The sequence below is a fragment of the Macroventuria anomochaeta genome, assembly GCF_010093625.1.
Source record: "Macroventuria anomochaeta strain CBS 525.71 unplaced genomic scaffold BU25scaffold_24, whole genome shotgun sequence".
NCBI lineage: Eukaryota > Fungi > Ascomycota > Dothideomycetes > Pleosporales > Didymellaceae > Macroventuria > Macroventuria anomochaeta.
In genome coordinates, this window is record NW_022985385.1 from 1 (window position 1) to 15,314 (window position 15,314).

Consider the following 15,314-nt stretch of genomic DNA (forward strand, 5'->3'; position numbering starts at 1 on the left):
GTCATCCCCTAGCTAGATAGCAGCTCAGAGCAATCTTCCATTGACCTGATAGTCCTACGTTATTGTTTACCGTAGCTATCAGTATACCACAGCGGCCCACGCCACCAAATGGTATCATTGTTCTGTGTAGCGGTGTGGACCGCTGTAGAATACTGATAGCTACGGTAAACAATAACGTAGGACTATCGGGTCGATGGAATACTGCGCTGGATTGCTATCTAGCTAGGAGGAGACGACTATATACCTGACCTGTAACACACTAGTCCAGGGTAGTGGTCAGGGGTATAGTCAGACACTGTACGGACCAACCGATACCGCAACATTCTGTATCAAGTAAGACAAGCTAGACGAAGAGCCTATCCTTCAAGCGGAGATAAGAGCGTCTTATTGGGCAAAGAAATCAATCTCCTCGGAGGCTCTGTTCCGCGTAATACATTGCATTCTGTCAAGATTAGGTGGTTGTCGTGCTGTATTGTAGGTGAGCAGAAGCTCGATATATCCTATAGACGCTAGTCTACCACGTGATGGCTATCGGTGGATCCTTCTCCTCCGACACATTCGTCTTATCTTCTGCTGTTCGCTCACGGTAGACAACCTTTCGATTTCTGCCTCCGCCGTACTTCTGACGCTAGTGTCGTGGTGTACTGGATATCTCTTGAGTGCATCGACATGTACTTCTTTGTGGTGACCACTAAGCTGGCCATTCGCCCTGCTATCAATAGGAACAGTTGAGAAGCATTGTGTCATCATTCTTTTATGAGCTACGACTATGTGAAATATATCAACGCTGTGAAGAAGCTAGGCCAAATACGGCTAGCTGACAGATCCAAACCGCCTTATAGGGACTGAGGGAACGTTCCCTGAGCACTGACATCAACTCCGTGGTCTTTCGGCGGCTACCTTCCATCAATCCGCCGGTCTGTCATCTTGGTTCACTTTACAACGATTGTGGGGTAAAACGTGAAAGAAAAAGTTTATCTATCGTGGAACTCTATCGTTACGTCTATTTACCACACACCTACTGGCCCTTGCGCACGTACTCAACAGGTCCAATATACACATGTCGACCGTGAATGGCATAGTACACCAGAGCGAAGATGATGACCAATCCATATCCCAATACCGCCCAGTTCATATCAGCAACTGCTGGGTGAGGTGCCGATGGAAAAAATGTGAAGACCCACAGGAAGAGCAAAAACAACACGGCAATAATGTTGATCGGCAGCCCCAACCTGCCCAGGTTGAACTTGGAAGGCAACAGCGGCTCACCACGAATTCTCTTCAATGCCACACAGCCGATCGATATTAAGTACGATGTCAACATTGCAGCAACGCCGAGGGAAATGACCTGCATGAAGGCCACACTCGAGCCGAGGTTGATCAACGACAGCAGCAGTACGAAGAGGATCGTCAAATATACTGAGTTGAGCGGTACTCCTAGGGTCGGTGAAACCTGAATTTTTTTTAGCTGTCGTTCCGTGTCTCTTCGAAAGTGGATTGAATTACCTGGCTGAAGATGCTCGAGAAAGGCACCCCGTTGTCGCGCGCGAATGCGAACAATTGGCGCGAGTTCGTTGCCATGACTGCAACGCATGCAAAGACTCCGATGACAAGCATGATGCAAGTCAAGCCTGTGGCACCAGCCGCGGATCCGGTAGTGTTGAGGAACACCTGGATTTGCTGCGAACCCAGCGGTGTCAATAGGACCGACATTGTGTCGCCGACGCAGAAGCAAAACGTTATTGCCATGATCCAACCCATCAGTCCGTTGCCGATCCACGTCCACATCATCGCGCGAGGAATGACATGGGCCGCATTACGTACCTCTTCGGCCATGTGCGCGCCGGCCTCGATACCGACAAAACAGCTGGCAGCTCCTGTGAGTCCGACCATGGTCGACAAGGGAACGTTGCCCCACTCCATGTTGTCCTGAAAAAGTGTGAAGACATCTCCAGTGTTACTGCGGTCGCCCATGACCCACAGAGGAATAATGACTGCGAAAAAACCAGCAACGTGGAGCACCACAATGACACCTTCAACAAGTGGGAGTTTTCTCGAGAAGAAAGTGTTGAAGATAAGACTGACCGCAAGTACAGCCCAGATAAGCATTGTGCCTTGCCATGCCTGCGGAACGTATGATGAGTCCCAGAGAATGATGAGAGCTTGGAGCTGCTTGCCAGTCAAGTACGACACAGTCGCGGCAGCGGTTTGCCAGCCGAGGACGCCCAGCCACCCGACAATGTATGAGAGAAACCGTTGGCAGCTCGGTGGTGCGAACTCGCTGACCCAGTGGTACTGACCGCCAGATGTTGGAGCCCTGAAAATGTTAGACCCATTGCAACACGTCTTTCAGATACTTACATCGAGGCCATTTCCGCAAGCGAGGCTACAACGAAGCCGAAACCAATCATACAGATTAGGTATCCCCAGATCAGCCCAGCAGTGCCACCGTTGCTCAACGAAAATACCGCCGTCGACAATATGGCTTCCCATGTCGATAGGATGACCATACAGAAACCAATAATCGTAATGTGACGGAAGTTGCGTTGGGTTTCTTGTCGTTTGCCCATTCGCATCATGTCGTGTACATCGGCAGTGGTACCATTTTTCTCTGACACCAAAGCATTCGGCTCGCCTGCGTCCAAGAAGTTTGGATCACTATCCACGTGCGACTCGGCTTCTTTGTGGTGGTCCATCGTTATAGAATAACGTAGCAAAACAAGCAGGAGGTAATTAGGTGGATGCTCGACTTTGGAGGGCAACACGTCTTATATGACAGGGCAAGAGCTCATGCAGCCCCCACTTTGCGCTACGCGGAGGGAATGCTACCACAATGCATAATCGGTTTGCACAGTTGTTTGCCACGCCGCTGCAATCCTCCTATACTATGTTCTGGATCTTACGTTCGGTTTCACACCCATGTCAGTCAGCTATGACTATAAGTGATAAGATTATCGTCCCGCGATGCTGGGCCCAACCGACACGATAAATTGTTCTACTGTTGTTCGCCGATCGCATTAACAACGACCACCATAAACTCGTTTTCCCTCTGTAGCCGGACCTTTTCAATCTACGTATGCTCGTCTCAAATACGCCAGGCAATTTCTTGCGCGAGGAATGGCGACCATGCGCAAGAATTTTTCTTATGCTGTGCCGCAATCTATGCCCGTGCAAGTGGGTCAAATCCATTGAGCAGTTCACGAAACGAATGGTGATCGAACGGAGTACTAACTGCTGTAGCAATGTGGAAGCTGTCCCGTCCATGCAACCCCACCGGAGAAGGTTTAGCGTGGGATTGGCCTAGTGGCGGATAAATCAAAGCTTGATTATTTCTAGCCACTAGACGGTACGAGGGATCCACTTTCCGTGCCGAGTGGCTCCACCGGGAGCAGTCCAATCAGTTCACTGCGGTGCATCCGTTACGGCGTACCATGCTCCTACGTGTGATCCTGTAGAAGGTAGAATAATCGCAAGACGACTGGTTCCATCTGTCTGAAAAATCGTATATATCAAGCGGTTGGGGATCGCCGACCATTCAAGTCACTTCACCAGAACCTCGCAGCACTGCTTGCCGTACTGTGAAGGAGGATCACTGTAAGTTGGGAACATGATCACTGCGAGATACGTGTACGAAATGCTCTAATCAGGCTGGAGAGATGGCAGATAGACGGTACCAAACACTCGGTTCCAAGCTGGCATGGCACACGGCATCTCGTATTTAACAGTGCATCCAGTCATTGGATGGGATGCAATCTTGAGGTCCCGGTTATGCACGCGCATGCAGGATTCATCTTGGCCAACAGAATCCATTCAGGTGATACTGTGTACGTATGAGTAAAAGGTCTTAATCACTGGCCATGAGCTTCGAAACAGCCAACGTGGACCAGTTCCTGTGTACTTACCACTACCAAAGATGGACAACAATGTGGCCGAATCCAGTGTTCTCCCATGGGACACATCTGTGGGAAATCGTTTCGCTCACTATTCTCCTGAGAACCACAGTGCGACAGTGTGGATTGCGGCGGCTTTGGCATTGACCTATGTAGTAGGTGTGTTGTTGATTCGAGTCTTCATCAAGTGGAGAGTGTTCGGGTGGGACGACAGCCTCATTGTCATCAGTACGGTACGTTTCTTACGCAAGATCCTAGGTGGCACCACTGACTGGCCTAGGCGCTTGCGTTTGTACAGAGCATCGTTGTGTTCAGTGCGCTCAAGAATGGCCTCGGCAAGGTGTCAGAAGATTCTGACAACCTTCAGTTGGCTGGAAGGGTGAGTTCAAGCCAAGTAGCTTGCCTACAGCAGGTGCTGATAGATTACAGCTTGCATTTTCGTCTCGTGCGCTCTTTGTAGCTTCGCATTACTTAGCAAAGCTGTCAGTCCTGTTCCTCCTACGAAGGTTGTTCGTTCGGGACCAGAAGAACACCGCTCTGCTCTGCGACATCACAATCGCCCTAACCACGCTGAGTGGTATTGTTTCAGTACTCGTCAGCACCATACGATGTCCTTCGTCATTGTTCCTTACCAAGCACTGCCATGGCCAGGTACACTTTCTCCTGATGGTGATGAATGAATTTTGCTGAGAGTGTGCCAGATCGCTCGTTGGAGCCTAGTTACCGCACTAGATGTTACCAGTGAAGGCTTGACCCTGATTTTGCCCTCATACATGGTGTGGCAGGTCCAAATGAAAGTAGAGACAAAGCTTCGTGTCATCGCAGCGTTCTGCTTTCGACTCGTGTACGTTCCATGCAACTTAACTCCTTGGGATACAACTAACGAGCCATAGTGTCATTGCTCTATCAGCTGTTCATCTCGATCTGTGGATCAGCTACTCGAATGGCCAGCCGTCATCACTCGCTGTTGTACCGACTTTCATCTTGCAACAAACGCTCATGGCCACTTCTCTCATTTCTGCGACGATCCCGAATTTGAAAGCATTTCTGCAATCACTATCTGCCAGTTGGGGCGAAGCAGAATTCAGCAGCGGCTACACAACGAAGGCCTACGGCAATGGGACATTCGAGATGAACAACCTGAACTCTCACGCACCCCCAGCTTCTCGAACAGGTATGGGAGATTTGTATTCCGCAAAAAGCCACCCAGACTTTGAGACACAAGTCACAACTTCGCAACGGATTGCTGGCGAACGGAGTTCGCTTGGAAGTGGCGAGAGTCAGGATCTGATCATCCGCAAAGAGACCGCTTGGACCGTGGAGCGGATTTGAGTGAACGAAGAGTTGGAAGACGTTCTGACAAAGCACCCTGGAAACGATCAACAGAGCCCACAAGAAACATCCTATCGCTGAAAAACCTCCGATCAGATTTGTATTGATTGATGCAGGTCCCGCGCCGCAACCATAAAAAGTATAGAAAATGATAAGGGTATAAAACTTCTTTCCTATGGAAAATTATGCATGGAATCCTTCGTCTGGCTTTGGGAGTTAGCATAGAGTTTTAACCGCTGCGACGCTTGCTCGGGTTGTGGGGCGTGCCCGAGAGGACGTGCGCGTCGCCCGCCATCAGGCCACATCTCCCCGTACAGCCCAACCGCGCCGCACGCGTAAACGGCTCAGCCAACCAAGCATTGCCTATGTACGGACTGAACACCGAGATCGCATCTCGCTTGATCCCGCTCGAAGGTTACGTTCTTGGCACGCTCCTGCGTGAGGTTGAAAGGCTTGTTGTACAGGGTCTCCTGTAATTCTCCGTCTATCACCTGTATCTCGAAATCTCTGAGCGATCGTGGATTCTCTGCGTAAAATATATCACCATGAGCGCTACTTCAAAGACAGATTTAGCTGCGACTCACGACAAGGCGACAGCAACTTACAAACTTCGTGAAGCGCAGCTATCAGATCTGAGCCAGATAGCTCGGGTTTGGCACAAAGCCTTCTTTGACGATGAGATCATTGGCGAGATCATGCACCCCCATCGCCAACAATACCCTGAGGACGTGTACTGGTTTCTGCTCAGAGGCGTCCGAGAGCGATTTTGGGATTGGAGACATCAATTCATGGTAGTTGTGACCACAGAAGAGAAGAATATGGAGACCATTGTTGGTGCTGCGGATTGGAGGAGGCTCGGTGATGGAGGGGCTCAGAGAGAGCTGCTGAAGTTGGATCCGCGTGAGTTGACTGCATACATCTGTCATTGGACCGCAGGCTCATACTGTCCAGGAAATCTGATAACACCAGCCATCCATTCGTACCACGCTGTAATGGGCCGTATCTTCCCAAACCGCGCCGCCGATCCTTCGCGATCGTCCTTCCTCGACGCAGCTGTCGCCGCCTCGGAAGTGTATTGGACTGGTGATCGCACCGAGTGTTGGGACTTGCATGTATGTGGAGTTGACCCGGACTATCAAGGCAAGGGAGTAGGCAAGCTACTAGCGCAATGGGGTGTACAAGAGGCGCAGAAAGAGGGCTCGGGCACATGCGCGAGTGTGCTCTGCGGCGAGAAAAACCGTGGTTTCTACGGCAAGGCTGGCCTTACGGTTCAGGTGGGCGGGCGAGAAGGCGAAGGAGGCGGCATTGCGCTGTTTACTAGGTAAACCTCACTACATGTGTCGATGGGTACAGGCAATGGATAGTACAGTACTGGGTCATAAGTTTTGCAGTGCTGGCCCGTGCCCTGCCCTAACGCCGTGCCGGCCACTCACTTTTTGAGGCAATTGAGATAGCTACATATGGTGAAATCAATCAAATTTCTGGTGTTGTACTTGTTTTATACTAGTATTTTGTATGCCACCCACAGGCAGCCCTGCAAGCACTCATACGCTGAGGCATTGAGCTAATAAGCTGAGTGATAAGCCTATTTGGTATAGCTTGCCAGTGTTGAAGTCGTGTGTCACGGTATCCTCTCCAGATCCCCTGACAATATCCGGATCCGCTCCGTACTGTCCCTGACCGTACGCACCAAATCCCCAGCGTCATTACGCGCCTCCGAAGCGGACGTACAACCTCCGGTCACCTCCGGAGCAGGCCTGCAACCCCTGAAGCGGGAGTATTAGAATTCTGCAAGCCCTGCTCTGGGACTTGCAACCCCGATACCTATCCAACTCAGTTCCGATTATTAACCAGTAACCGAATGAATCCACATGTAAGTATATAGACTATTGCTGGTAGAGTTCTGTTCGGTACACAACGTCTTGTACCTACTTAGATACCGTACGTAGTAATTGATTTAGACTCCCAGCGAGTCCTAAAGGGCCTACTCGTAGCATCTTCGTGACACGGCGCTTGCTTGGGTGCAGCGCTCGCTTGTGAAACACGTTAGCTCTTTAGTAATTAACTTTGTAAACACCTTTAGATACTTTTAGCTTACCCTTCACTATAAGTTACCTTATTAGGTCTTAGACTAATCACCTTAGCCCTTAGAGACCTAATCTGTTCAGCACACCTAGTACTACAACTTAGACCTACGATATCTAATCTACAGCATCAATCCCCAACTTTTATTATCAGACCCTACTGTTGGATAGCTAACTGTAACACTAAGAGAGTCGTTAAGGAGGTTAGGGGACAGTAGTTTCACAATAGTCAAAGCAGTTTATAAGCTTAATGAATCAAATAAAAGTTGCAAGTTTATTTGCTAAACATCAAATCGGAAATCAGTGGCTGCTTGTTGCAAACAAGTGAGTTCCGTGTTCTCTAGCCCAAACTGTCAGCGCAGGCAGCGCTCTCATAGGCCAGCTCGTTCGGGTTAGCTCCCGCTCCCGCGCACTGTAGATATTCGTGCTCTCTCATAGTACTCAATCGACAGTTCACATTATTACACTCATCAGCTACGTACAGGGCTCAAAGACGGAATATGGGTCTGGTGTCGGATTGTTGGATGCTGCAGCCCAGAATGACCAGGAGCTCATATAGATGTCTATAAACTACCATCTGGGACTATTTGTGAGTAGTGCCTGTCAACCACACTGTAGACATACAGTTGCTGATCTTCACAATCCATCGAGGGTTTTCTTGCTGGCTCAGACTCCCCGCACATTTCTCCCAATCTCGGACTCTAGGATCAGGTGTTTGCATTTCAATATGTTCAAAATTACATTCACCTCTTTGGCAGAGACAACAATGCGGTGACTGTTATGGGAGAGTCAGCGGGAGCAGGATCCATTCTTTACCATCTTACCTCACCTGGGGTTTCATCTCTTTCGCTATCTAAAAAGACCATCGTGCAGAGCCCATATATCTACTACATTTCAAAGTTTCAGCAGGAAGAAACATTCCGCCAGGTCTTACAAGCCTCGAATGTGTCTTCGTTGGTTGAACTTCAAACTCTGCCCACTGAGAACCTGCAGACTGCCAATGGCATTGTTGTGGGTAACTCTCGGCCTTGCGGCACCTTTGGGTTTGGTAAGTATTATGGAATACTTCCTTCGAGACTTTAAAGTTGACGAATTCATCACAATAGGCCCTGTATTAGATGATGATCGCTACACGGAATATCCTCCCTTTCTTTTGCATCAACGACAATTTGATCACTCGATACAAGTGATGGGAGGCCACAACTCGAACGAAGGCCTCTTGTTTGCGTCCCCTGTCATCCACAACAAAAGCCAATTCGACTTGAATATCGCCCTCCTGTTTCCTCAAGCATTCGGGTCTGCGCTGTCGGCCATCGAGCAAACGCTGTACCCAGCCATCTTTGATAGATCATTTGGCTACGTGAACCAACTGGGCCGCATAGCCCGCGTAATTGCAGTCGCCCCCATTACCTGCAACAACTATTTCATAGACAAGGTATTTGGACCCCTCAATGCCAGCTTCGCTTATCAATTTTCTGTACCGCCGGCATGGCACGCCAATGACCTGGGATAAACGTTCATGGACCCTAGCAACCCGGGTTCAGGGGTGAACGCCACTTTGGCCGTCATCATGCAGCATTACTTTGCAAGCTTTGTTACTTCAGGATCGCCTAATCCAGTCATTGGAGGTTTCCTTCCTGAGTTCACGTCCGACGAGGGGTTGACTGTGCAAAATCTCAATAGCACCTTGGTTGGGCCTATTCTAGATGCTGCTGTCAATGCTTCGAACTGCGATTGATGGCAGGAGGGAAACTTTATCTAGGCCTTTTGTAGCTTCGCAGGATATCTTGGTATAAATTTTGTCATCTTGTAGATCAACCATATGACTTTGAAGGCTCGGTTAGATTTAGTAATCCCCGTGACTGCTGAGGAAACCTCAACTTAGTAGTCATATGTATAACGTAAAGTTGTTCCACCTTGTCAAACTAGGTTGAAATTGAAGCAAAGCTCTGAACAGATATTGTTCTCTTATTTTGCATGAACAACTCATTCACTTACCCCAATTTTCACTATGTTGCCATGTTCCACCAGGTGTGACCAACAGTTGTTGCAATTTTTTTCTCTTAAAAACACTGGTAACCAAGTTCTTCCTGCCGGCCTTTTGCCTGCTTTCCGGACAATCTTATTTGACTTCCGTGTGAATTACTACACGCGCCTCTTCAATCTCACCATAAGAGGGGGTTTCTCCCAGAGAGTTGGCATCCTCGGATCGCAATGCTAGTCAACATTGTCATCAACTGGCTCCATGTCATTCCGGTAAATGATCTTCGCCATGATGGTATGAAGCTCCATCCAGCCAAGACTATGGACGTCAGCACTCGATCATACAATGAGCACATAGAAGGGCCATACCTTCGTCCCATGCAGGACCGTGTTCCGTATGAAAACGGCTGGCTTGCGTCGAGATCATTGGTAAGGTTCTCACCAATCCATCTCTCCGGCTTAAATTCCCAGGGCTCACTGAAGTTGGCCGTCGACATGCTTGCCGCGAAAGTGCTTGTCGAAACAACGGTCTGTAGGTTTGCGTTAGATAAAGAACTTTAATCGCCCGCAGGTAAACGTACTCCAGACATAAGAAAATGGCTGCATCCACCCTGAGGAACAACGTGAGGAAGCGCAAAAGGAAGAGGAGGGTACACGCGCATGGCCTCTTGTGCAACAGGCTTGAGGTACTTGAGAGGAACCGCGGTGGCTGCATCGATATCCTCGTATCGAGTAAACTATGACCGTACCTCATCCTGCAGCTGCGCCAAGATGGAAGGATTTTTCAGCAGGTAGTAAGTCATGCAAGAAAGTGTTGTGGCTGTTGTTTCACTGCCGGCAATACTTGGATCTTTCTGTTAGAATCGCGGACGGCGTTACAAGGGTTTGTAAGACGTACATAAAATCGGAAGAGTGAGCGGCAATCTGAGAGTCTGAGATGGATCCCTCTTTCGCGTGCTTTGATCATCTTAGTGAGGAAGTCTTCGCGGTCTGAAAGAGTGGCTAATCGACTAGTTCAAAGTCAGACAGTGTGACAAGTAAAGTGCATACCTACAGAGATCAAAGACTTACCTCTGCAACAAATCCATGCTGTACTTCTGATGCTTACAATTCTCCGTCATCAACTTGTTGATAAATTGTGAAAGATCTTCTGCACAACAACTGACACTGCTGGAAATCTGCGGAAGCAATCGGCGAGCGCACCCAAATGCAGGCTTTTCATCACAATGGCAACCCAGAAATGCTCCTTTCCCGCTTCAACGCCACCGAAATCCTTTCCGAACGCATGACTGCCGATGATGTCAAAGGTGACTAGATTGAACCACATAACCAAATTCGTACCGTGTGCGCTATGGCCCGCTTCCTCGAGCTTGTCAATAAGCCTGTCCACAAACTCTGCGATGAGAGGCTCCTGAGACTTGAAAAAGCGCTGCTGAGATAACGGCGCATCTCGGCATGCTTCCTGGGATCACGCTCGCTCACGGTGGAGAGCGACTCTGCGGCAAAGTCGCCTCCGTAGAACTCACTTTTGACGAAAGGCTCCACGCCCTTGCGGGGGCCGTAGATATCATGTCATGAGGAAGATTGATGAGGGGGTATGTTCTGATATGAGCGTTATTGTATTGGTGCTATCAGAGCAGGCGGATATCTACAGTGCGCTAGTGCGGGAGCTAATCAAACGAGCTGACTAATGAGAGCGCTGCCTGCGCGGACAAAGATGAACTGAAGCTTAGTTGGTTGGGTGCGACACGAACATCAGGTTCTGCTAATGATGAGGCAAGCTCTGTAAAGGACGATAAGAAGTTTAATTACCGTAATTTTCATGAAATTCAAGTTGCCGATAAGGCTGTCTGCCTGTCATAAAATTCCACGAGTACAGAACCTATGCCACTTTTGTCAAAAGACATTTCTTTCAAGGTCGTGCATCAGTTAATGTGGATGGTGAAGGACTTGCATTGCTGAACGAGGCTGAAATCGGGCCCGTGAATTTCCTCAAGGGATGAAACCACCAAAGCGCGAGTTTGTACAGCAGCCCAAGGGCTAGCACCTGGGTTAAGTCAACATCTCATATCGCAGCCAAAAGGGTTATGATTGGGAAACTTACCAGAACAACAATTTAGAGTTTCATTTCAATATATGGATGCCTTAGATTGTTACTGAGAAATTTCCAAAAACGCCACGACATGCACATAGATTTGATTTTTTTCGTTTCATGTTGGTTCAACCGGATTTAACCCATCATGGTAGTTCGGACAGTTCCCTAGTCGGTACAGGCCGAAGCCCCACTTCCAACCCGTGCCTCGTGGGTGTCCTCTTGACGATTCGATTGCGACAGCGTTGTTGGATCTCTCGTGCGACCGGTAAGAAATAGTCACTCTCAGCGTCTAAAACCCAACCGCTCATTGACGGCTGAGGGGATTGCATCGTCAAAACGTCTCCTAAGCAGCATCTGAAAGCTGCGTTCCGACTCTATCATGCCGTCCGCAACCATGCCGCCCGAGGTGGATATTAAAGTCACGACGACAGAGCGCGTGTTTCCTCAAACGCCAACGCAGCATGAACAGGCAGTTCCTCTGTCGCTGCTGGACGCGACCACCGCTAAATTTGCTCTCACAAACGCTGTATGGCTCTTCGAGCCCCTCAATGAGAAGGATGTGCTGGACGTCGCCGAGCACCTTCGCCAAACACTCAGCACTGCGCTTACTTCGTATCCTCAATGGGCCGGCCAGCTGAAGTCCATCACTGTTGTTGACGATGCGTCGGTTCCCGTTGAAGCCAAAGAATTCCCAGCCCACGCCCGTCGCTTCGGCCGCGTGTACACGCACTTCGGGGCCTCCGCAGACGTCGGCGTGGAGTTCATCTCAGCAACAAGCTCTGCCACCACGGAGTCACTCTACCAAACAGAGCGCATCGAGACGCAACCACTTTGGGACCGCAAAGACGACAATCTCGGTAAATTTGTGCCTTCTGTCGACATTGCGCAGGCTCTACAACCCAACGAGCCTGATGCCGCGACGGGATTGCGCAAGCCGATCATGGCTATCCAATGCACCACGTTGTCAGATGGTGGCTTTGTCCTCGCTGTCAAGACAGCGCATCCTCTCGCGGACATCGCGGGCCTCATCCGCTTCATCAAGGACTGGGCGAGTGTGAGCAGTGCCGTCATCAAGGGCTTGACAGCCCCAGTCCTGACTCCCGAATTTAAGCCGGCGCGGTTGGACAATCTTGCTGCGGGAGACATCAACGCCGAGGAGCCGGACCCGGCCATCATCAGACGAACGGAACGTTTGCCCTTGCACAGGTATGATTGGTGGGCTGCGCCGGGGAAGCCTCCCGCACCATTCCTCGATGCGGCCAAACTGGTGCCCCCGGCAGGCAAGCCTATGCCATGGGTTGAGTGGGATCTTGAGGCGCCTGTTTCTGACTATACCATTCATCTAAACACAATGCAGGTCGATCTCCTCTTGAATGAAGCTACGAAGGGTACTGACGGTGATGGCCCAAGAATCAGCAAACATGATGCCGTGTTGGCACACGTTTGGACCTGCATTGTGCGTGCACGTCAACTTGGGAAGGATGACGGTCCTGTCCATTGTGATCTTGTGCTTGGCGTTCGATATGCTTTTAAGCTGGGTGAGAACTTTATGGGTTCTCCGATCATCATGATGAATGTTGAGCTGCCAGGCTCTGAGATTGGCTACAAACAATCAAGTAACGCCACCTCGGCGATGGTTCCCATCGCTCGAAAAATTCGGCATATAATCTCCACTGTCAGCGACCCGGCAAATCTCGCAGATCATCTTCATAGCGCGGCGTATGAGAAGTCCCCTCAGCGAATATGGCAAGCATTCCTTGGCCGGCGTCATATCCTGGTGACGACCTGGGCGCGTGCCGGCATCTACGATGTCGACTTCGGTCTTGGCTCGCGAATACGATACGCGGACGGCGTCGTGCCGAACCTGGACGGCAACATTCTCATCAAAGAAGCACCTCCATCTTCTGGAGAATTCTTGTCTGGATCTCGGCCGTCTTGGACCGACAGCGGGGTGGATATCTCTGTTCATATTTGCGCTGAGGATATGGAGCGGTTGCTGATGGATCCTTTGTTACTGCCGCGCCTTAATTAGACATCTCCAGATCTTTTTAGCCCATCAATATGTCATTATAGACTAAATACGCAAGACATGATTGTGTTGTCTGGCATTTGGATCTTTTATCTCAGACATATAACGTGAGCCACGGGCATAGCGGCCACACGGGCAAAGCAGCCACCCCAATGAATCTTTGGGCCTTTTGCATGTAATTCACTCAACAACACAACAATGTGCTGCAATGTGCAATATGTCAAATTAAATGCTACTCTCAATCACATCTTTTTTGCACGTGCACAAATTGTGTCCTATTTCTCTACAACGCTTGCAGTGCCTTTTGTGCTGCTTGCCTGTACCTGTCCGGGCCCTACTTTCATGCATCTCCCCCTCAACATGTGCCCTAACATCTAATTGGGCTGTCAAATCCTCTGCCTCTTCCTTTGATAGGTGTCTGCCTATCTGAATCCGCTTTCTAACTACTAGTCAATATCTGTATAAACCCTATACAATTTTACCCAGCGCTAGCAGGACCCCTGCGCCTGACCCTTTACAATTTACAACTGCGACAATCTGTATAGACCCCAAGCAAGTCTCAGATATGGCTGCAAGTCTGCAGCAAGGTGCAACACAACTCTGCGCACATTTTTCACTCTTCACAATTGCTGTGCGACAGTGGCGTTGTGTGAGAGGGGGCCAGTGTAATGGGCTAGGCCCATTGTTAGCGCCTCGGCAACAGCACAGGCCTCGGTACCTCCGAAGCGGACGTACAATCTCCGGAGCGGGCCTGCAACCTCCGAAGCGGGAGTATTAGAATTCTGCAAGTACCGCTCTGGGACTTGCCCCTTATCAAATCCATCAAGTTCTACATCGCATATTGCCCTCAGCGGCTCGCCCCTTACAGCCAGCTAGGGATACCAACTGCTCTCTGAGATGGAAGGATTGGTAGAAAGATGGTTCAGGCTTGTTGGAGATAAGGGTGTAGAGGAGACCAAGTGTAGGGATACCACAAGTGGTAAAAAGGATAAGTGATAAAGAAGGGATCAAGTGTAGGGATACCACATAGGATCAGTAAGGAGTGAGTTGAGGAAAGAATTGAAAGATGAATTGAATTGAGTGGATTGAGTTTTGAATTGCAAGCATGAGTGAGAACTATCTAGAGGTGGGAAGAAGGGGGTTCATATACCTAGATGGGTGGCAAGCTGACAAATGGAAGTTGACAAATGGGAGCTGACAAATGGGAGCTGACAAATGGGTGCTGACACCAGTATAAAGACTGGTAGGGTTGTTGTTGGCTGCAAGCCATGTCAGGATGACACGTTGATGAAAAGTTGATAGTGTTGCGTTGTGGCTGTGAGTTGGTGTTCGGTGGCCCCTGCAACCATAAGCAAGCCCTGCAGTGCAACTGACTGCTTCAACTCTGCAACCAAACAACTAGACCAACTACTCAACTATGCAATGCAAGCAACCAGAACAGCAGCTGCAGTAGCTGCGCAACTTCATTTCAAGTGTGCAATCAACGCAACTAACTTGACGGGCACAGCCACAGCTACCTCCGTAGACGCGCATTGGTAGCCTGTGCACCTGCGCCGCCAACAGTCAAAGGCTTGCAGGCAGACCAAACATGCACACTTGTCCCATTTGCCTCACAGTATCGTGTTGAACAGATCAGGCAGCGTAGTCTGGCAAAGGGGAGCAGCAGGCGTGCTCCTCAAGCGGATCTGCAACTGGGCAATCTCAACATGTGCCTCGCTGTCCCCATGTCATCCTGACATGGCTTGCAGCCAACAACAACCCTACCAGTCTTTATACTTGTGTCAGCACCCATTTGTCAGCTCCCATTTTGTCAGCACCCATTTGTCAGCACCCATTTGTCAGCACCCATTTGTCAGCACCCATTTGTCAGCACCCATTTGTCAGCACCCATTTGTCAGCAC

The 15,314-nt window shown here is 49.7% G+C and overlaps 7 protein-coding genes across 7 annotated transcripts; 4 read left to right on the top strand and 3 right to left on the bottom strand.

The window, feature by feature from the left end:
- Nucleotides 1-1,018: 1,018 nt before the first annotated feature.
- On the bottom strand, nucleotides 1,019-2,696 carry BU25DRAFT_396321 (amino acid transporter; the record flags this gene model as incomplete). The annotated part of the gene is made up of 3 exons (XM_033704826.1): nucleotides 1,019-1,453; nucleotides 1,507-2,317; nucleotides 2,362-2,696. The coding sequence occupies 3 exons, from the start codon at nucleotides 2,694-2,696 to the stop codon at nucleotides 1,019-1,021; spliced, it is 1,581 nt and encodes a 526-aa protein (XP_033559826.1).
- A 1,217-nt stretch (nucleotides 2,697-3,913) lies between these two features.
- On the top strand, nucleotides 3,914-5,222 carry BU25DRAFT_396325 (uncharacterized protein; the record flags this gene model as incomplete). Its single annotated transcript, XM_033704827.1, has 5 exons — nucleotides 3,914-4,123; nucleotides 4,171-4,230; nucleotides 4,275-4,541; nucleotides 4,592-4,734; nucleotides 4,784-5,222. 5 exons carry the CDS (start codon nucleotides 3,914-3,916, stop codon nucleotides 5,220-5,222), a joined length of 1,119 nt encoding a protein of 372 aa, XP_033559827.1.
- A 336-nt stretch (nucleotides 5,223-5,558) lies between these two features.
- Nucleotides 5,559-6,636, top strand: BU25DRAFT_108099 (uncharacterized protein). Its single transcript, XM_033700309.1, has 2 exons — nucleotides 5,559-6,122; nucleotides 6,174-6,636. The coding sequence occupies exons 1-2, from the start codon at nucleotides 5,768-5,770 to the stop codon at nucleotides 6,545-6,547; spliced, it is 729 nt and encodes a 242-aa protein (XP_033559828.1). The 5' UTR covers nucleotides 5,559-5,767; the 3' UTR covers nucleotides 6,548-6,636.
- A 1,322-nt stretch (nucleotides 6,637-7,958) lies between these two features.
- On the top strand, nucleotides 7,959-8,819 carry BU25DRAFT_472916 (uncharacterized protein; the record flags this gene model as incomplete). Its single annotated transcript, XM_033710866.1, has 2 exons — nucleotides 7,959-8,354; nucleotides 8,413-8,819. The coding sequence occupies exons 1-2, from the start codon at nucleotides 8,087-8,089 to the stop codon at nucleotides 8,817-8,819; spliced, it is 675 nt and encodes a 224-aa protein (XP_033559829.1). The 5' UTR covers nucleotides 7,959-8,086.
- A 704-nt stretch (nucleotides 8,820-9,523) lies between these two features.
- Nucleotides 9,524-10,377, bottom strand: BU25DRAFT_423010 (cytochrome P450; the record flags this gene model as incomplete). Its single annotated transcript, XM_033708184.1, has 5 exons — nucleotides 9,524-9,608; nucleotides 9,659-9,819; nucleotides 9,871-10,026; nucleotides 10,188-10,299; nucleotides 10,361-10,377. 5 exons carry the CDS (start codon nucleotides 10,375-10,377, stop codon nucleotides 9,524-9,526), a joined length of 531 nt encoding a protein of 176 aa, XP_033559830.1.
- Nucleotides 10,378-11,527: 1,150 nt separating this feature from the next.
- On the bottom strand, nucleotides 11,528-11,692 carry BU25DRAFT_345137 (uncharacterized protein; the record flags this gene model as incomplete). The annotated part of the gene is made up of 1 exon (XM_033703029.1): nucleotides 11,528-11,692. The coding sequence occupies one exon, from the start codon at nucleotides 11,690-11,692 to the stop codon at nucleotides 11,528-11,530; it is 165 nt and encodes a 54-aa protein (XP_033559831.1).
- Nucleotides 11,643-13,542, top strand: BU25DRAFT_412302 (transferase). The gene has a single exon (XM_033706763.1). The coding sequence runs from the start codon at nucleotides 11,764-11,766 to the stop codon at nucleotides 13,414-13,416; it is 1,653 nt and encodes a 550-aa protein (XP_033559832.1). The 5' UTR covers nucleotides 11,643-11,763; the 3' UTR covers nucleotides 13,417-13,542.
- The last annotated feature ends 1,772 nt before the right edge of the window (nucleotides 13,543-15,314 follow it).